The sequence below is a fragment of the Euphorbia lathyris genome, chromosome 10 (genome assembly GCF_963576675.1).
Source record: "Euphorbia lathyris chromosome 10, ddEupLath1.1, whole genome shotgun sequence".
Lineage (NCBI taxonomy): Eukaryota > Viridiplantae > Streptophyta > Magnoliopsida > Malpighiales > Euphorbiaceae > Euphorbia > Euphorbia lathyris.
In genome coordinates, this window is record NC_088919.1 from 4,264,004 (window position 1) to 4,285,212 (window position 21,209).

At 39.6% G+C, this 21,209-nt stretch overlaps 1 protein-coding gene and 2 non-coding genes across 3 annotated transcripts; 1 reads left to right on the forward strand and 2 right to left on the reverse strand.

Moving 5' to 3' along the window:
* Positions 1 to 1,346: 1,346 nt before the first annotated feature.
* On the forward strand, positions 1,347 to 6,439 carry LOC136209418 (uncharacterized). Its single transcript, XM_066000880.1, has 3 exons — positions 1,347 to 1,597; positions 1,674 to 1,728; positions 6,169 to 6,439. The coding sequence occupies exons 1-3, from the start codon at positions 1,497 to 1,499 to the stop codon at positions 6,253 to 6,255; spliced, it is 243 nt and encodes an 80-aa protein (XP_065856952.1). The 5' UTR covers positions 1,347 to 1,496; the 3' UTR covers positions 6,256 to 6,439.
* Positions 6,440 to 9,901: 3,462 nt separating this feature from the next.
* TRNAE-UUC (transfer RNA glutamic acid (anticodon UUC)) lies at positions 9,902 to 9,973 on the reverse strand. Its single transcript has one exon. It is a non-coding gene; the product is annotated as a tRNA-Glu (tRNA).
* Positions 9,974 to 10,042: 69 nt separating this feature from the next.
* Positions 10,043 to 10,115, reverse strand: TRNAE-UUC (transfer RNA glutamic acid (anticodon UUC)). Its single transcript has one exon. It is a non-coding gene; the product is annotated as a tRNA-Glu (tRNA).
* Positions 10,116 to 21,209: the final 11,094 nt, after the last annotated feature.

Here is a 21,209-nt window from a genome sequence, read left to right on the forward strand (position 1 = left end):
TTATTTTTTTAATATAATATCTTTAAACTAGCATTAAATATTAATAAATTTTTTAAAAAATCATTTTTTTTTCATTTATAAAATTTATTAGAGATAAATAAAGAGTACTTTTTACAATTTATATAGTTTTGCTCTTATTTTTATAATTTTTGAAATATTTTTCATTCATTTTTTTAGTCAATAAAATTTAGGCTACTAAATTAAATTTCTATAATTATATAAAATTTAATAAATTAATTACTCAATATTGTAGAGATTATGCAGGAAAAAAATATTGTAGAGACTATGTTGGAAAAAAGGAGAAAAAAACATAAAATATAAAAAATAGATGTTTTATTATTAAAATATAGAATAAAGGGTAATTTTGGTATTTTGAAATTTTGAAATTTATTTGGTATAGTTTGATCATTGACTCTAACATAAGGACTAAGGAGTTGATGAAACTAAAAACAGAAGGACTATATAATTATTTCTAAAAACAGAGGGACTAACTAGTGTATTACGTAAAAACTTAGGGACTTTATAATTATTTACCCTTTTTTATATATAAATATTTTTATTGGAAGCATATATACAGTTACATTAACGGGTGGTGGAACTGCAATGGTGTTCAGCTGAATCCTAAATGACCAAATACCGTTAGATCTAGGTTTATAAAATTCTAAGATGGAGATTCAAAGTACCCCAAGATTTAGATTTAATAAGTCTAAAGTGAATTATCAAAATCATTTAGTCATTATTTTTTAGTAATAGTAATTTTAGTAATGGTAATTTATGAAGAAAAATATAAAATACATAGTTTTAGTAGAGATTCAAAATTAGCCTGATTTTATAGTAAAGAAATTTCAAATGAATTTAATTAATGAAAATAATGAACGAGTTATTGGCCATGTTTGTAAAGAGCGTTTTGGGATAAAAAGAGCGGTTTTGACCAACTTTAGAGGTTTGATCACTGAAACCGCTAATTGGAGTGTTTAGTGGAGTGAGGTTTGGGAGAGAGTTTTGGGATGAAAACGTTAATTTAGAAAAAGCTCTTAAAAGGAGTTTTTTCAATTAGTGTTTTGCAATATTAAAATTAATGGATTTCTTTAACCCTAACAGATAGACTCCCTCTTCTCCTGCGCCAAAATTAATGCCCTTATTCGTCTTTTTGCACAAACTGCTATTATCAAATCAGTTAGTCAAATCAGCTAATGTAATCAGCTAAACAGCTAATGTAATCAGCTCTAACAACTAATTTCCAAACAGGCCATTAGCAAGTCAAGTTCATGAAGTTTCTCTAGCACTTCCTAAACATAACGTTAAGCTCCAACTCATCAATAATTTTCTAACGAGTGTGCAATGCTGGGCTCAACTTGGTTACAGTCCTACACTATCCGGTTTTTTTTCCTAAAAAAATGTGTCAAATTAAATTAGGATTAATTTGAGAATTGGGCGAAATTTTAAGGTTTTTCTGGTTTCTGGGTATTTGAGACAAAAAGAATTCCGGCAAAGAAATGGTGAGATTAAGCAGAACTCTACTGAAAGAAGCAGGGAACGGACTCAATAAGACTCTTTCAGAAATCCTGGTCTGTCCGCTTTCCAAGCAACCGTTAAGGTGATCCCTTCTTCTCTTTTATTCCAATTCCGCTAAATTGTTAAAGTGTTTTGAGCTTTGAACTTGAATTGGGTAGGTTTTGCGAGGAAACGAATTCTCTAATCAGCGATGTTATTGGTGTATCTTATCCTGTAAGTCTTCAATTCTTCATCATTTCCTCTCAATGTTTTCATTTGAAAGTACAATTTGTTGGATTCTGAAAATCCCATTTGTCTATTTCCGAATTGGATTTCAGTTTTCTATCAGAAATTTATTTGCTATGAATTTTCAGAGGAAGTAACAAAAACTAGCTTGTGAGTTTATGTCTGACTGAGAAATTTATTTGCTGAGATTTTTTAGGGGGAATAGAAATACCTAGTTTATGACGGGACTGACGCAGATTGACGATTTGGACTAGAAGAGACGGACGAAGGTAAAGGGATACGTGACAGGGAGATTTGCGATAGGCCTGGAATTAGGCAATCGTCGACTGCGGAAGGTGCCGAGACAGGAGACGCGCAAGTGTTTGACTGTGAGCAGAAAGGGAATTTTGATTCGTCAAAGACGACGTGTCGAGAAATGATTAATTTGTTTTTAGATAGGTCGAAACACTTGTATCCTCGGTGATTAGATGGATAACCAAGAAAAACACAAGGGGAGGACCGAGCCTCTAGTTTGTGACGCGACACGGAGGGGATTAGGGGAAAACATAGACACCCAAAGATACGTAAGTGAGAGTAATTTGGATCCCGTTGGTAAAGAATTTTAGTGGGAGATTCGTATCCTAATATTTTATGAGGATATATATTGAGAAGATATGTTGCTAATTCAAGGGCGTGATGCCAAAGTTTAAAGGGGATGGAGGCGTGATTCATGACGGTTCGAATTAGATTATTGACTGTGCGAATTGTACGTTCAGATTTCCCATTTTGGGGAGAGGTGTATGGGCATGAGAATCGAAATTGCATGCCGTGTGTGAGACAGAATTGACGAAAAAGGTTATTATTAAATTCTCCCCCGTTATCGCACTGAAAAACCTTAATGTCGCGTTCAAATTGTGTGCGAATAAAGGAACGGAAGGTAAGAAAAACATTGTAAACTTGTGATTTATGTGCTAATGGGAATGTCCAAAGAAAATTAGTGTAATTATCCAGGAACAACACATAGTAACGATGACCACTCGAACTCATGACCGGAGATGTCCATATATCACTATGAATTAAATCAAAAGGCATACACGCAGAATTGTTGGAGGACTGAAACGGTAATTTTACTTGTTTTCCATTTATGCATGAAGAACAGACAGAATTATCCATAACTTTATTACATGAAATAAAATTTTTATTGAGCAAGGCATTCAAAACAAGAAGCCCTGGATGTCCTAATCTACTATGCCAAACATTAGAAGACAAAACAGTAAAGACGGAAGGAGAAGGCGGTGACAGGTGGTGACTAGACGCGACTGGATATAGGTCCCCGGTACTGTTACATCTCATGATATGATTGCCCGTCTGTAAATCCTTCACAGAAAAACCGAAAGGGTCAAATTCGACAGCAACTTGGTTATCTTTAGTGAATTGACGAACAGAGATAAGATTTTTGATAAGTTTAGGAGCATGCAAGACATTATTTAGATGCAAATGTTGGGTTTTAGTTTTTAGGATTGCATTACCAGATCCACAAACAGGTACACAGTGACCATTACCAACAATAATGTTTTCATTGAGGCTAGAATTAAAATAAGAAGTGATTGTACCTTGTTGGGCTGTCATGTGAGAGGTGGCTCCGGTGTCCATATGCCACTGATCCGAAGGTGGTGCAACAGACATGGTATGCATGGCTTCTGCGATATCAGTAGGAGTGTAGGACGGATTGATCATACTGAGATGTGCTTGTGGTGTATTTGGGCGGGGACCCAGAATGCCTGATTGATGTTGTGGTCGACCTGAATGGGACTGAGTTGGCCAATTGTTTGTCGGATAAGGGCAAGGAGGTGCCGCCCACGGTTGTTGTGGAGCCCAAGGGAGTGAATAACCCCATGGGAGGTTGTATGGTGTCCGATAGGAAGGGGAGCCGGAGTAACGCGGACCACCGCGATTGTAACCTCTGCCGCGATAATGGTGTCGGCCGCCGTGTCTCCCCCCGCGGTTGTAGTGATTAGGGCGAGGGAGCGCGGGGCGCGCGGGTGGAAAATAGGCCGGTGAACTTGTGGAATCGGTACTGGCGGAGGTAAGGGCAACAGAATCGGACGGTGGTGTGTTCTTACAGGAGCGGGCTGTTTCTTCTAATATGAGCATGGAGCGAGCCTTTTGGAAGGAGGGAAGGGGGTCCCCGTGTCTGATCTGAGTCCCAACAGTATCGTAAGCATCAGTCAAACCAGAAATAAGTTGTAAGACCATTTGATCGTTCGTGACAGGGCAATCCACATTAGACAATTGATCAGATAGGGACTTGAGTTGTTGGCAATAGGAGGAGATGTCAGAGAAACTGTCGAGCTTGAGCCTGGAGAATTCTTGTTGAAGAAACAGAGCCCGAGAGTGCTTGTTGTCAGAAAAAATGTCCTGTAATCGGGTCCAGGCCCTGGCTGCCGTGGAATCGGCTACAATGATTGTGTTTAATAGGTCAAGAGAGATTGTACTGTAAATCCATTGTAGAACAACAGCGTCAATACGGGTCCAAAGGTCGGGGTTCGATTGTTTGAGGTTTGGGGTGTTAGGAGGAGGCAAGATGTGATCAAGAACCTGGAAAGCCGTAGCGTGAAGTTTGAATAGGGCAGCCCATGTGGGATATTGGCCTTTCTCGATGTCTAGGGTTATTTTGATGAATGTAGATATGTTTGAGACGTTAAGAGCAGGATGAGTGGTAATGGCGGTGTCTGTGTTTGTGGTGTTTGAGGTGGCGGTATTGGAAGTGGCGGTAGCGGAATTGGTGGAATTAGTCGACATTTTTGGTATTGAGGGAGGGAGGTCGAACAGAATCGGAAATTTAGGGAGGTGAGGATGAGCGTGCGATCAACCAGTGGTGGTGATCGGGGAGGAGCGGCGGTGGCCGGATAGAATAGGGTAGGGTGCGGCGGCGGTAGCCGAGAGGTGAGGAAGAAGATATTTAGGGTTTTAGGTATTTGGCTCTGATACCATGAAACAAATTGTGTTTCTGCGTAATTCTATTGATTGACAAATTGTCTATTTATACAGTTATTGTCGTATTCAATGACTAGTCTAGAGATTGGCCTAGATATCAGGAACTAACAGTAAGATACAAGGTTATCTATAATATATTCTCTAATAATTCCCATTTGTCTATTTCTGAACTAGATTTCAGTTTATTTTATTTTTTTATCAGAATCAGGAATTCTTAAACAAATAACAAAAAACTATCTTGTGAGTTTCTCATCCTTAGAAGTGTTTTTGGCTTTTTATGATCAAATTTATAGGTTGTTCATTGCTTATAACCAGTGTTGTTATGACCTGACTCGAACAATCAATGTTTCCACAACCCGTTCATCCAGAAACAAAGTTAATAGGTAGTGCTATGTTGCATGGAAACTCTTCTTCATTAGCATTTCCGTTTCCGTTTCAGTTTCTTTTCCATTTCCTAGCTATATCTTTTTTAGAAATACGATTTCCCGGTTTTCGTTTCCGTTTCCGTGCACATAGGGTAGTGGCTATGTTGCATGGAAACTCTTAGTCACTAGCGTTGCCGCATTTCGTATCCGTTTCCATTACCATTTCCTAGCTATATTTTCTTTTTTTAAAAATAACGTTTCCCATTGTCCATTTTCGTTTCTGTGTCCGTGCAATGGTACTAACCGATGTTGCACAGACACTCCTCTTTAATAGTGTTTCTGTGCTTCATGTCCGTGACCATTTTCGTTTTAAGGTTATTTTATGAAGAGTATGTTTTAGAAATAACGTTGCCTATATCCGTTTTCCGTATCCGTGCAACATAGGTACTAACTACTAAATCAACTCAAAAGGAAACAACACCACTTGAAATGTTGGAATCCCAAAGCGATGTTTTTTGTGTACTTTCCGTTTCCGCGTTTTGTGTCCTTTGGTTTCTTTCCCGTTTCTATTGCCATTTTCTAGACGTATTTTTCTAAAACTAACGTTTCTCGGTGTCTGTTTCCATGTCCGTGCAATGGTACTAACCTATGTTGCATAGACACTCCTCTTTAGTAGCGTTTCTGCATTTCATGTCCATGTCTGTGTTCATTTCGTATCCGTGTCCATTTTCGTTTCAAGGCTATTTTATGTTTTAGAAATAACGTTCCGTACAACATAGGTACTAACGACTAAATCAACTCAGAAGGAAACAACAACGTTTGAAATGTTAGAATCCGAAAAAACGAGGTTGTTTTGTGTACTTTCCACAGTGTTTTAAATATATGTTTTAAAGTCCAGTTTATGAAATATATGTTGGCATCCATTAGTTGTTTGCAATTATGCAAAAGATTAGTTTGAAGATTTTGTTTATATGATTATGTTTCATCATAATGCTTGCTTGTTATGTGAGTTGTGGCATACATTAGTATATCACAAATGAAATGTGTGTTGTCTCTGATTTTTTTCATGATTGTAATTATGTCATAGATAAAGGATGGAATCCCTTGCTTGAATCCGACGGACGGAAAGATAATTGACACGGAATCCGATTCATCTTCAACAAACAAGGAGTAAACAAAGTGGTAGTCCTTATGTTTAAACTATTGTTAACTTGAATTCTGATCCACTTTGATTGGGGTATATTTGAATCTGATAAACTCAGTTCTTGCAACCAGAAACTCCCCTTTTATTTTTTCATATATATTCGTTATGTGTCCGTATCTGCATTTAACAGAAATATCGATGTCATTTTCGTGTATCAACCTATAGTTTGTTCATGTTTTGGAAGAATTTTGTTGAAAGGTTAAAATATCTAGCCTAATGCTTCAAAACACAGCAAAGTTCATGGCTTTAGTAATTTTTTTGACAGTAAGAACTAGAGGGGGCATATTTAGTATGAAGTTAGGGTATAGTATCTACGAGTCATATAGCCGGTTCCAGGCGAAGAAACATAAACTGTATTTAACATCTAATAAGAAGCCCAATATCATCCTCTCAAATTTGCTTGAGCTTTCAATCACATATTGCTGTAAAGGTTACTTGAGTTGTTCATCCAAATTCAAAATAAGTTCTTGATCATTCAGACTATTTCTTAAGCTTGTTAGAAGTGATAATTATAAGCCAAATGGCTCCTGCATAAATATGATTAATGGGTACTGCAAAGAGGGAAAGTTGAACCAAGCAGAGGTGCTGCTGAAGTGAGCAGGAATTTAGCGGTGTTAATGAGTCAGGGTAGCCCGGAAACTATTTGAGCTTGGTTGGGTCAAAGCTCGGTAATATATTGACTCAAGTGGGCTCAGCTCGAGCTCGGGATCGGGATCGGCTCGAGACATTAACGAGCCGACCCTAAGCTTTTTATGATGAAAGATGCTAATATTTCATTAAATATGAAGATTACAAGTACAACATAATAGCAGTAAGGAATAAAACATCGTATACATATAAGTTATACCTATTACATGATTCATTAAGGTAAGAAAAAGACTATAAAAAGCAGAAAAAACTATTAAAGGTACGACTAAGATAAACAAAGATAATATATAAGTTCAGTTCGAACAAGTTCACTTTTTTTATTAGTTAGCATATATATTTCATTAATTTTTAATTCAAAATAAAAAACATTAATTACTATAGGCAAAAAAAAAAAAGTAATTAGTCCTGGACTCTAACTTTCAACTAATCATAACACAAGAAAACACACACTTAACAACTGCTTTGGGCCTTTGGCTAATTTGAAAATTAGAAATTTAACGTTAAAAAATCAAACACACTAGTAGCACTATAGTCAATGGGCAACCATGCAAGCAACAAGATCATTTGCGATATGTGAGTTTGTCTTCTCCGGCTGCTATCCTAGTAGTAGTTATTATTCTTGGGACTCGCTCATGACATATGATTGTTTTTTTTATTTTTTTCTTAATCTTTTAAACTTAGTTGGAGTACGGTATAGGTTTTTTTTTCTTGTCTCGATATTACTTATTCTATGATAAATGCAGTAAAAATTCAGTAATAATTCGGCTCGATCAAAGCTCGGTTCGGGAGCTCCACTTGAGATATTAACAAGTCTACATAGGTTCGATATCAGTTCTGCTCGTGATGATAAAAAAAAAACTGGGATGAGATTTGTTCCTAATGCCAATACATAGAAACTGTGAAAGATCATATGAGTTGATGGAGGTAACGGGAAAACAACAAACCACTCATACTATGAGAGATCATGTACAAAAAATACATGCGTTGGTAGTTAATAGTAACTTTCTCTTTTTAAAATGGTACGATTTTATCTCTAACTAACGGTGTGGTCTAGTTTTCAGACATTATTAGCGAAATTCTCTCATCATGAGTCATGTTATATTTCAGTCTTGATCACATGCATCTTAATGAGCATGTAGAATTTGCTCATTCACCGTTAGATCTAGGCTTATTAGAACCCTAAGGTGGATATTCAAAGCATCATGAGGCTTAGATTTAATTACTGCACATGTATGTCATGTTACCATACGCGTGAATAAAACTATTTTGCATTATACACGTGTTGAACAAAAAAAATCTAAATATCTATGAAATTAAAAAAAAAACAATTTTGTTTTTATAAGGACCAATTGATATACAATTAGTGTAGAACACGGTAACAATATCTATATTTTTTTTAGTGATATTTAAAATTGGCTCAACTTGTAAATGTTAAGGTTGTAGACGTGGACCTGCAACAAGCAGGCTTTTGCATTTTTTATTACAATGTTCAACCTGATATTTTTTTTTTTATAATTTTTTGGATTATTCGGCTCGAGACTTGTCAGCTACCATTTGGGTGGATCCCAGCCTAGGAATCATACACTTATACAATATGTGGTTACATGGCTACTGTTAGGGCTGTAATGGAGTCAAGCTGAGCTTTGGTCTGCTCATGCTCGGTTCGGATCTGGAGCTCAATTCAATAACAAAATTATTTGACCGTGCGTTGCTCGCGAGCAACTCATTAATTCTATTAATGAACTTTGCTCGCGAACAACTAATTAATTATGTTCATAGGCTACGCAATTTTGAAACCTAAAAAACTAAAGTTCCACATAAAACTACTCAGTTTTACATTTTTCTCTTTATACCATCATTAAAAAAAAAGGTTTTGGCCTTGCTCATAAGCCTGTTTATGAACATTATAATCAAGTTTGTTCATGTATTTGTTCACGAATCTATAACCGAGCTGATTCCCGAGCTTCCAAGCTAAGTTTCGCCATACTCAAACTCCGTTTGTTTACAAATCCAGTCTCAAAACCATGCCCAAACCTTTTTTTTATAAATCGAACCGAATGCGGTCGAGTTTTATTGAACCAAACATCAAGCCATTCATGAGTGGTTATGCAGATATATACTATGAGTCCAAGCTAGATGAGCTATGATATCTTGTGGTCAAGTTGAGAATTACAGATTATGACAAGCAAACAACATAATACTAAATCAAATAATAAAGTTGAAGTTCAAATACTAGGTTGAATCACCAGGTTTTTACTACTCTCATACATATAAGGTCATGAGTAACCCTCATGTTTAGGTACAACTGCTTTTCTGTTGGAATTTCTATATCTAACCACTCCAAAAAAAATCTCAAATCTCACTCCTTAATTAACTCTACTTTTAATAACTCTTCACTAAACCATATGATGGTCTTCAAGAAATTTGCTTACTTCTTCTATAATTTCATTGGTCTTAGAAGGATTAAAGATGCAACATCGTTCGAGTCGTTAACGTTAGACGTTTTCGATAAGTCTAAGGTTGAACTCGAGTTTTGTTGTGTTTGCTTGTCGATGCTAGGAGGAGGACGAGGAGGAGAGGATGTTCGAGTTTTACCTTGTATGCATAAATTTCATAAGGTATGTATTGATAGATGGTTTAATGTGTGTCGGAAAACTTGTCCGGTATGCCGGTCGGAAGTGGGAGATGACAAGAGAGAAGAAGAGCAGCTTACTGAAGAAATGGTGATATGGTTTTCTTCTTTTCATGTAGCTGGATTTTGACTTAAAATTAGAATGTTGCAAATGTATACAGGTTTTAGAAAGGAAAAAAATATAAGAAAAAAACATTTCCAACATTGGGGGTCGAACCCGGATCCTGTGGATGAAAGCAGACATCCTAACCGCTGAGCTACATCAGAACTATGTTTATAATTCGCTGAATTTAATTTATATCTTTTGATAAGAAATAATCGAAAAAGAAAAAATATTTCCGATGCCGGGAATCGAACCCGGGTCCCCTGAGTGAAAGCCAGATATCCTAACCGCTGGACGACATCGGAACTATGTCCATCATTCACTAAATGTATTTTATATCCGTTGATAAGCAATTAAAAAATCGAAAACAATAATTCCGATGCCGGGAATTGAACCCAGGTCCCCCTGGGTGAAAGCCAGATATCCTAACCGCTGGACGACATCGGATTGATATTTATTATTTTGACATAGCATAAATAAATATTTCTTTTGAATTTCCTTTTCCACACCCACACTACACCCATTCCGTGCTTCCTAAACTGTTCCTAAATACCTATTCTTTTTAATTGTACATAACATCTTTATGCCCTTTTTTATAAAAGTAATTACTTCCCCTTAGCATGGTTTAATTTACATAACATTTTTATAAATATTCTATTCACAGTGATCCATTAGTCCCCTTAAATTGATTTAAAATGATATACATTTCAATTTATAAAAAAATCAAAATTTAAAAAATAAATGCATGGTTTAAAATTCTAAATCTTTTAAACAAAATAACTTTCTATTGTTACATTTTTATAACGTTTTTATAGATTCAGAAACTTGATCATTACAGCTTAAGCAAATTTGGGGCTAATAAAATACTATGTAAATTTAAGGAGTCAATCAAATTTTTTTTAACAAATTCATAGAGCAATCTATGTATTAAGCCATTTTTAAATAGGTATGAGTAATAGAAAATATTTATCCATATTTATCATCATTATAAATTTTCAGAATCTTCTTTTGTATCCTTATGCATAATTTGATTAATATTTTAATTAAATATGTACATTTGAAAATTATAATATCAAGTTTTTTTTTTTAAACGGAATAAATTAATGAGCCAAAATCGGACAAAAGTTTAACAAACTAGAAGAGATTACATCCAGAATAACATCATAAATAAAAGGAATAGCATGTAAACAGGAAAGCCGAGCAAAAGCATCAGCTAAACCGTTAGCTAAACGTTTGACAAAATGGACCGAAAAACCGTTGTTGAGACTGAGTAAAGATTTACAATGAGCAATAATATCACCAAACTCGCTTTCGTCGGGTAGAGACGAATTAACTGCTTGAACAACAGTTAACGAATCTGATTCTAAAAGCACATGCTCAAAACCAGCCGATTTAATCCAATTAAGTGCATTTAACAGAGCCATAGCTTCCCCTTCGTGCACCAGCTGAAGACCATCAGTAGAATTAACCCGAGCAGACAAAAAGCGCCCCTCATCTGAACGAAGAACAGCAGCAGAACCAGTTTTTCTTGCTGCAACAAAAAATACAGCATCAACGCTGCAGCAAACCAGACCCTGAGGAGGGCGATGCCACTTCGAACAGAACAGACCATAGGCCGTTCCTGTAGAACAACAATATTCCTAAGATTACGGGCAGCCACCCAATTGGAATGGCAATCTAGACCCCGCATAATAACCTGACGGCTCCTAGTTATTATATTAATTTATAATTTTACTTGGACAATTATATGTCCATTAACTATTAAAAGATTATCAAATATAATTTAAGTTTTTTTTATGTATTTATTAATAGTTAAAATCTGAGATAAAAGGTTTACTGATTAGCGGTTAACTGAATATAATAAACTAGTGCATGGTTACTGTTTTTAAAAAATATTAAAAAATAGTTAATCAACCGAATTTAATTTAATGGACTGATTAATCAACTATTTGCACTCCAATTCCCTTTGGTCTCAAATAGATGTGGTTTTAGTATTTTTAATTTGACATTTTATATATCATTTTGTTTATCAATTCAATTTTGGCAATCTTTTCATAAATTTACTCTTACTTATGGTAAGAAAGAGGTTTACATAAATAATCTAATTAAACTATAATAATTAAAAAGAAAGAACATTTTTACATAGAAATTAGAGTTTTAGAAGATAAGTATTAAAGCTAAATTAGTCATTTTAATAATCGAATGTGTAAAATGTGTTTTGAATAAACTACACCACACATGAATTAATTAATGGAAGCAGGGGATGGGCGGCGATCTACGATCTGGTGCGGCATCTTCTCTCTATGAGTGATGACGTTGGTGCTTGCTGCTCCCAATCTCTGCCGCTTTCCACTGCTTAGCCTAAGGCTTTTGTTTGTTCATGCAACGGTGTGAGAGGGTGCATTTCCGGCGGCCGCCTTCTCTCTCCTTCGGACAACGGTGTCCTTGCCTGTACTTCTTGCTTGGATTGGTAAGTCCTGCTTCTTAATTACTGGTTTCTTGGTTCTGCGATTGAGATTGGTGATTTCTGTTTGGGATTCAGAATTTAGTAGTTGATTGATTCTTGGTCTGTGTTTACGATTATCTGAATCTACTTGGGGTTCTGGAATTTTCGTTTTAGCCTGTCATTTTTTGTTCTTTGCTTTGTTGTTAGTTCGTGGCTGTGTTAATACGGTATTGAGAATTGAGTGGTTGGTGAAGAATTTAAACCTTATGTCATGTGCTCGTTTTCGTCTCTAGCGGCCGGCGTTGCGCCATTCGCCATAGCCCACCTGTTCGATCGGAGGTCCTTCTCTCGTCTTGCGTCTCATGTCCCTGCCTCGCATCTGCTATCGATGCCAATTGTTCCGCCAACCTTTTCGGCGGCTGTGAAGGGTTCGCTCCATAAAACGACGATCCCTGCTCCGTCGCAGTCGGTCATCTCTGAAGAAGGGGGATTTATGGCGGTCAGAATTCCTCGGGCTATTTATGAGGAACGAATTAAGTCTGTCCAGCACTATGTCATTGGTCGTGTTACAATGAACAAAGGAGATCGTCCCTGGAGACACGCTGATCTTAAGCAGAAACTGAACCAGGTCTGGAAACGGGACCTAGATTGGAAGATGATATTCCTTGGGAAAGGATTCTATCAGATAGTTATGCCTGATGAAGGAGCCTTCAGTCTATCTGGGGATATGGAGCCATTTCCCTGAAGCCCGGAATCATCAGATTCTCGCCTTGGACCCCATGGTTCAATCCAAATTTTCACAAATCCACTTCAGCGCAGGTACGGGTTCGTATTTACAATTTACCTTGGGAATTTTGGGATACCAGAATCATTGTCAGTATTGCTAGAGTTGTCGGGGTTCCTATCAGATTTGATCAGAATACAGTTAGCGGTGAATTTGGGCATTATGCCAGAGTTCTTATTGATGTTGAGCTGTCTCGTGAGGTTCAATCTAAGCTCAGGATTGATATGGATAATCATAAGCAGTGGGCCTATGTGGAATATGAGAATCTACCAGCGCTTTGTGGTACTTGTTCCTATATTGGGCACTTGTCGGCTCAATGTCGCCGTAATACTGATGTTAAACAACAGGTTTTGATCAGTAAGAAATAGAGGAATGATCTTGGTAAGAATTGGCGGAAAGTTCCTAATGCAAAGATTATCGAAGGGAATCAGAAAGAGAATGAAGCTTCGCAACATGTGGAGAGATCTTGTGACAAAGAATAGCAGGTAAACGCCTGTTAGACGAGGTGTCGCGGCCTAATCTCCCGGGCGGACCGGGGGGTGGACAACCTCATGGCGACGTAAGCGGTGATTGGCGCCGAAAGCAACCAATCGTGGAATCAAGCTGCTCGGCAGGATCGGAGCTCGGAGATATGGAAGAGTCGCCACCCACGAATGGGAAAATGAACACCGATCCCTTGCGGGAGATCGGTGTGGGTTCGGGAAACTTAGGTACGAGCCGAGAAGGCTAGCTCCTTTCCGGAGAAAGGCTACTAGGCACCCCGACATCGCCCGGTTATGAACCACCGGCCTCCTACTCAGCATGTTAGGCGATAACGGACTAATCGTATACTTCTTTAAGTTTAAAATTCATTTGAAACCTTTTCTTTCTCTTTTTAGAAACCGTTTTGAGCATATATTATTGGAAAGCCACATTAGTAAAGAATCACCCATTTATATTATACATACACAGAGAAGGGGGAAGAAAGAAGTGGTTTACGACTTTATTTAAATGTCATGTTGTGTGTTTACTCTATGCTAACTCATTTCTCCAAAACGAGTTCATTTACATGGTTCGCACCTTAATCGCCGTTGGAACGATTTAGGAGCGTTTTAAAACCCCGTTTGATGAAGTTCACCCGAATCGCCGTTGGAACGACTCGAGTGTTTGAAAACGTTAGGATAAAAACCTTTTAATAGGAAAACATGATTTTTTTTTTTTGGTAGAAAAGGAAAAGAAAAATGAATAACAACAAACTACCCAGGAATTAGCCTAGGGAAGCTAACCCCAATCCTATCTTCTAAGAGAAGATGAGAGATGAAAATAGGGGAAACAGGAAGGGTAGTAACGCCTAACGTCCCTTCATGGCCCGCCGCCGCCAAGCGATCAGCAACACGATTCTGCTCTCTAAAAATGTGTCTGAACTCTACGAACTCAAAGGAGGAGCAAAGCCTTATAATAGCTTTGATGAGGTTGCGACTGTTAAGACCCATAGAATGATTCTCAGAAATCATTTTGATTGCTTCCAAATTATCAGACTCCACAGAGAGCCTCTTAACACCCAGCCTTTTAGCAAGATTGATTCCAGTAAGAATAGCCCAGAGCTCCGCAGAAAAGGAAGAACCCAACCCTAAATTCTGGGAGAACCCAGAAAGCCAGACGCCCCCTACATCTCTAAGCACACCTCCAGCCGCAATCTTACCGTTACTGAGGCAGGAACCATCAGTATTCAGCTTCACAACCCCCTCTCTTGGCCTGCTCCATCCCACGAGATGGACATCACAACACTGAGAGGCTCTGGCAAGGGACTCTCCTTTGAAACTATCGATAATAGAGAAAAGTTTTTTCGAGAAGAAATCAGCTAAGTTTGTCATAAAAACAGTTTTATCTCCAAAAATCTCCTCGTTTCTCCATTTCCAAACTTGGTGACAGATAATAGCAAAGAAAATGTCACCATGCTCCATGTATGGAAGCAACTTTCCTCTAACACCATCAGAGAACCAGTCGACCTCAGAATGTGCCATGAAGGAAGAGAAAATATGGTGTGGGAGAATTTTCCTCCAAACCTCTTTACTATTAGAGCAATCTCTAAGAGCATGGCACAAAGTCTCAACATGGCCTCTGCATCTACTGCAAGCTCCAGAATCAGCCAAGTGCCTTCTGTGCCTATCCGAATTAGTAAGAAGCCTGTCCTTAACGCCCAGCCACAAGAAACTCCTAATACGGAAAGGAACTTTAAGGGTCCAAATCGACTTCCACACATCCGAGGGAGGATCAGATCTAAAGAGAGAGAAAGCTTCAAAGGCCGATTTGCAAGAATAAACTCCATTGTTAGTCAGCGCCCAACAGTGCCTATCCAAGTCTTCCTCTTGATTACTCACCTTCACTCCCCGCATTCTAAGGAGAGTCTCAAGGCTAAAGAAAGTATCAAACTTTGACCAGATCCAGTCCCCTTCCGAGTCAACCACATCGGCAATCCTCCAGTTGCGTATATCACTAGGCGGGGGGGGAAGAACACACCTCAATTAACGGTTTATCCCCAATCCAGTTATCAAACCAGAAACTAATGGACTTACCATTCCCCACCTCCAGGCCAACTCCCGAGCAGAACTCATCAAACACAGCACTAAGTCCTTTCCAGAGGAAGGAACAATTAGCAACTCTCTCTTTCGGGCCCCCGAAGATTTTGTCTTTCCGATACTTACCACAAAGGAGGCGAACCCAAAGAGAGGAGGGGTTTTGCCACATACGCCAAAGGAGTTTCATTAATAAAACTTTATTATTGTCCTTTGCTTTCCTAATACCCAGACCCCCAGAATCTTTAGGCTGGCAAACCTCACTCCAAGGCACAAGATGGATCTTCCTGCCCTCCGCAGCTTCCCCCCACAGGAACCTACGGTTAATCTTGTCAAGATCATTAAGCACAGGATCCGGAAGCTTACAAGCCTGCATGATGTGATTGGGAGCAGCACAATTAACAGATTGAATTAACGTGAGGCGGCCAGCGAGAGACAGAGTCTTGGCTTTCCAAGTGGCACACTTCGAATTAGCTTTATCCAAAGTCTCTTTGAAGGAGCCTTTAGACACACGCTCACTATGGAGGGGAACGCCCAGATACTTCCCAAGAGAAACAGTAAGAGGTATACCTGAGAGATCACTTAATCTCTTACAGACTCTCTGATTCATATTCTTAGAGCACATCATCCTAGATTTCTGGATATTAAGCTTCTGCCCAGAGGCCGAACAAAAACAATCCAGAATATCCATAATGACTCTCAACTGCTCCTCATTACCCTCAAGAAAGATAAGGACATCATCTGCAAAGAATAAGTGAGTCACCTGGGGACAGAAGCTGTTGATCGCCACAGGGTGGAAACTCCCATTATCAATCGCATCCTGAATCAGGTGAGAGAGCCTCTCCATAGCAATAACAAAAAGGAAAGGGCTCATAGGATCCCCCTGACGGATTCCTCTGCCCGGGGAAAATTCCTCCGACATATCCCCATTGACCATAACTTGAAACACAGGAGAAGAAATACATACCTTAATTAAACTTCTCCAGCTGTCCGGGATTCTAGCTCTCTCAAGGCTCTCCATCAAGAAATCCCAATTAATTCGATCATAGGCCTTCTCTAAATCCAGCTTCAGAGCCACAATGCCTTTCCTCCCCTTCCTAATCTTCATCGTGTGGACCATCTCTTGGGCGATCACCACATTATCCATCATTTGTCTACCAGGCACAAAGCTACCCTGATTCTGACAAATGATCGCAGGAAGAATGCCACGGATTCTATTAGCCACAATCTTTGTAACAGTTTTGTAAAGAACATTACAAAGACTGATAGGTCTCATATGCAAAAAGGAAGAAGGCTTATCAATCTTAGGAATCAGAACCAGGAGGGTTCTATTAACCAACTCAATATCCTTCGAACCACTGAACACCCCCAAGACAAAATTATAGATGCCTTCCTTCACTACATCCCAATGCTTATGGTAAAAGCCCGCCGGAAGACCATCAATCCCAGGAGCTTTAGAAGCCCCAATGCTGAAGATAGCTTGGTCAATCTCTTTTCGGGAAATAGGTTGAAAGGCCTCCTGACTACAATCCTCACTGATTAAAGGAAATGTAGCAATAGAGTGAGCCCTCTCCAAAAGAACAGGTTCCTCTTTGAACAGCTCTCTGTAGAAATCCAGGGCTAAGTTTCGAATAACCTCATCTTCATAAACCCAATCACCATTAGAATCCTTAATGGCCTCAATTCTATTTCTCTGCCTTCTAATCAGGGTAGAGAGATGGACGTATTTGGTATTACGATCGCCATCTCTAATCTAGGACTTCCGAGACTTCTGGAACCAAAGGAACTCCTCCTGCCTAAGCACAGCCTCCAGCTCCTTCTGAAGGGTTCTGAGGAGGCCCTCAAGGCTATGATCAAACCTCCCCTCCAACCTGCGTTGAATGCCCTCCATCCTCTTTAATAACTTGTTCTTCCTTCTGATAATATGCCCAAACACATTCCTATTCCACCCCTGCACCTTATTCCTGAACCCTTCAGCAGCTTGCAGTACATACGAATGAGGTCTCCAACTCTCATGAACGAACTCTTTAAACTTAGGATGGGACTCCCAAGCCAACTGATACCGGAACGGTCTCTTACCCCTAGGATGCTTACCTCTCAAAAGTCTAAACAAAATAGGACAATGATCCGAATGACGGAATGGGAGGTTCAACACAGAGCACTCGGGGAAGGAAGTTAGAGCTAAAACATTAGCGTAGACTTTGTCCAATCGAACAAAAGTATTATTACGCTTCCAAGTGAATTTATGACCAGAAGCCCCCAGATCGGAAAGCCCACATAAATCCATACTATTCTTGTGATGCAGACAGCGATTAACATAATGATTGGATCCCCCTCTCTGATCACTCATAAAGGCGATATCATTGAAGTCACCCGCCACAAACCAGGGCTCCGAAATGCTGACACTCATAGAATAGAGAACCTCCCAGAGCCGTTTTCGATTAGACAAGATAGGGTCAGCATACACAAGGGTAATAAAAAAGGGAGTATTGCCGGAAATACTCACTTTACAATGAATGAACTGCTTATCCATGCTAAGAATATCAAAATGAATCCGATCTGGCCTCCAAAAAAGCCAAATCCCCCCAGCCCGGCCAGTTGCCTCCGATCTAACACAGTGCCAGTTCTTAAACTTCTTAACCACCTCATCTGCTTTCTCACCACTAATCTTAGTTTCCAAAAGAGCAAAACAAGATGGATTAAACTGCTTAATAAGATCATTAATATGGATACGGGTAGCCTTGCTAGCCGCACCCCTAACATTCCAAAATAACAAATCCATAGAAAGGAGGACAACTGACCACACCCCTACCCTAAGCTAGGTATTTACTAGGGGCTCCTGAGAGCCTTACCGAGGTACCCCCGGGCCCCCTCTTATCTGGAAACGCCAAAGTGTTAAGGCCACTTTTTTGTTTTCCTTTAAGCTTTTTCATATTAGTTTTGTTAACTCCCATAGATTTCCCAATCCCAGGATCAATACCAGGAACAGGAATACTAACCTCATTTGAATTCTTCATCCTTCTAGCTGCAAGGGTCAGGGTCCCCCCCTGGGCTTCATCCTTAGAGACAAAAAGCGGGTTCACAGATTCAACCACCTTCTCGACTGGATCTACAGACTCTAATCCTGGAATACTCTCATCCATATGATTCTCATCTTGGTCTGACTCTTGAACTTCCTCAATCATCAGGGCCCCAAATCTGGACCCAGGCAAGGCTACTGAAGAAACCCCAGCCTCCTTTCTAGCTTTGAGGACAGGCTTCTCCTTGACATTTGGAATAACAGTAGCTTTAGGAGAAAGGGACTTAGAATTTGTGTTGATATCAGGAGGACGATTGTAAACCACTGCAGGTTGATTCCTACGTCTAGCGGGCCTCTTTGCCACCATCCAGGGACCAAAGTTCCCTTCATACCCCTGGTTCCCTCCAGTAATCCGCACACTACTCTCAACCCTCTCTATAACAACCCTCTCCCTTTTAGGGCAACCCTCCTGAGAATGACCATACATGCCACAATCATAACAGATGTTATGTAAACCTTCATACTCAATAAAGAACACTTTATCCTGAACACAGAACTTAGAAAGTAAAGGTTTAGCCAGATCAACATCTATACATACCCTAGCAAACTTACCCCTAATGGCCCCAATTGTAGTCTTGTCCACATGGTGGACCTTACCAACCAAACCTCCTATTTTACTCAGAAAGTTTTCACTGTAGTACTCAATGGGAAGGCCCGGGAATCTTACCCAAGTCAAGATCCTGTTAACCGAACAGTCGTGAGGATTAAAATTAGGAACCCAAGGCCTTAAGGCCAAAACATGATTGGAAATGATATATGGGCCTCCCTTGATAACCGAATTATAATCCTCAACCCTAGTAAATTTAATGACATAGTAGTCATTTTCCAGGTCAGTAATACTGACTTTACCTTTCCTTGCCCACTGCGCTTGTATTCTTTGGGCAAAATAGTTAAAACTAATTCGCTTACCCAGGACAGTAACAATCAAAGACACCTTCCGCTTCTCTCTAAGCTCACGCTTCTCTGCAGCGGAAAGTCTAATGACCGGACAGAGAGGATCCTCCTGGCCATTATCTTCCTCATCAGAATCCGAGAACATATCATCAGAATCTCCCACCATTAAAACTTCCTCTAAAACCGGCTCTTCCTCAGCCACCCCCATGACCGTGTCCTTCCAAGAGTTTTTACCGATCTCGCTCATCTGAACCCTAGGTCTGGGGGAGACCGTCTTCCCATGAGCTACTCCTACAACACCCACCCTTCCCGAATTATTAGAAACATCCAGACCCGAGGCAGCCTGCCTCCCCGTCGTAGCCCCTGCCTGCCCCTCACAGCCCGGAGGAGAGGATCCCGCGCAAGGCACTGCGCCGACAGCCCCAGCCCACTGCTCGACCGAGGAGCCGGCAGCGCCTGGGCAGTGCCCGGCACTATCGGCGCATAGCCCTGCGCCAGGCACCCCCGGCCCCACTTCTCCCCTCGAGATTGGGGAAGCCTTACCCCCGACATCAGAAAACCCAGCCGCCCGTATCTCCCATTGATCCGCACCCAGCCGCGACAACCTTGTCGAATCTGCCGCCTGTGGATCGCAAAGATCCGTCCCCAGCCGCACGGGCGGCGCCCACGAGAACCCTGCCGATGCACCATCCATGCCCACGAGATCCCTACCGACGCCCCTGGATTCCCCTACCTCCACCCCGCCAAGCGCCCCGCCCCGATCTACACTAGGTGCACGCTCGCCGCCAACAAAACTTGCCTCACCCTTCTCGCCCCAAACCACCAGGCCACCGCCCCCTTCCTTGCCGCAAATCCCCTCCAGATCCGACCCCCCCTCGCCGGCCACAGCCCCCCTCTCCCTAGATCTATCCCTAACACGCTTTACCATGAACCCTAGCCGAGAGAGAGAGAGAGAGAGAGAGGAGATAGATCTAAAAGAGAGAAAAAGATCTAAAAGAGAGAAAAAGATATAAAAGAGAGAAATAGATCTGAGAGAGAGAGGATAGATCTAAAAGAGAGAAAAAAGATCTAAAAGAGAGAAATAGATCTGAGAGAGAGAAGATAGATCTCAAAATTCTCCATCTTCATAAAAATTCTTCACCATGACAACAGATCTGAGAGAGAGAAACCAGATCTGAAAAAGAGAAGATAGATCTAAAAGAGAGAGAAAGATCTAAAAGAGAAGAGATAATAGGAAAACATGATTAAACATACAAGTCAATTTTATTTTGTACAAACCCTTTTAGAAAATGATTCAAAAACTCTATTATTCACAAAGAAAATGATTTTAATTACAATGTTCGCTTAATCCGCCTTTGGAACGGATTAAGGTTTTAAAACGTGATGTTTTGGAACCAATTTTGAAATATTAACAAAAATAACTCCATTTATTTACATTAGGAACCTCTAAAAATTCATTAGTGTAAATGATTAAATTGAAAACTCTCTTTTTGTGATTTATTTTCCCATCTTACTTAATGGACTCTTTACCTATTATGATTATAATAATAAACCCATTTAAACCAAGATTCACACTCAAATAAAGCCCATTTGAAACCCGGGCCCATGGATGAGCCAAAAGAATAAAGACAACAATTTAAGCATATATATATACATTTAAATCAAAAAGAGAATATGAGAATGAAAGTTAATAAAAAAGGAACTATATAATACATGTATGAAAATACTAGATATAATACATTTATACTTTAAAAATGTGAAAATAGTAAATAAATCTCATAAA

Bases quoted from the DNA above. Each gene is read 5' to 3' on its own strand.
- LOC136209418 (XM_066000880.1), top strand. From the start codon at position 1,497: ATGGTGAGATTAAGCAGAACTCTACTGAAAGAAGCAGGGAACGGACTC. The intron at 1,598-1,673 runs GTGATCCCTTCT...TGAATTGGGTAG, and splicing joins CTTTCCAAGCAACCGTTAAG to GTTTTGCGAGGAAACGAATT. The intron at 1,729-6,168 runs GTAAGTCTTCAA...ATTATGTCATAG, and splicing joins TTATTGGTGTATCTTATCCT to ATAAAGGATGGAATCCCTTG.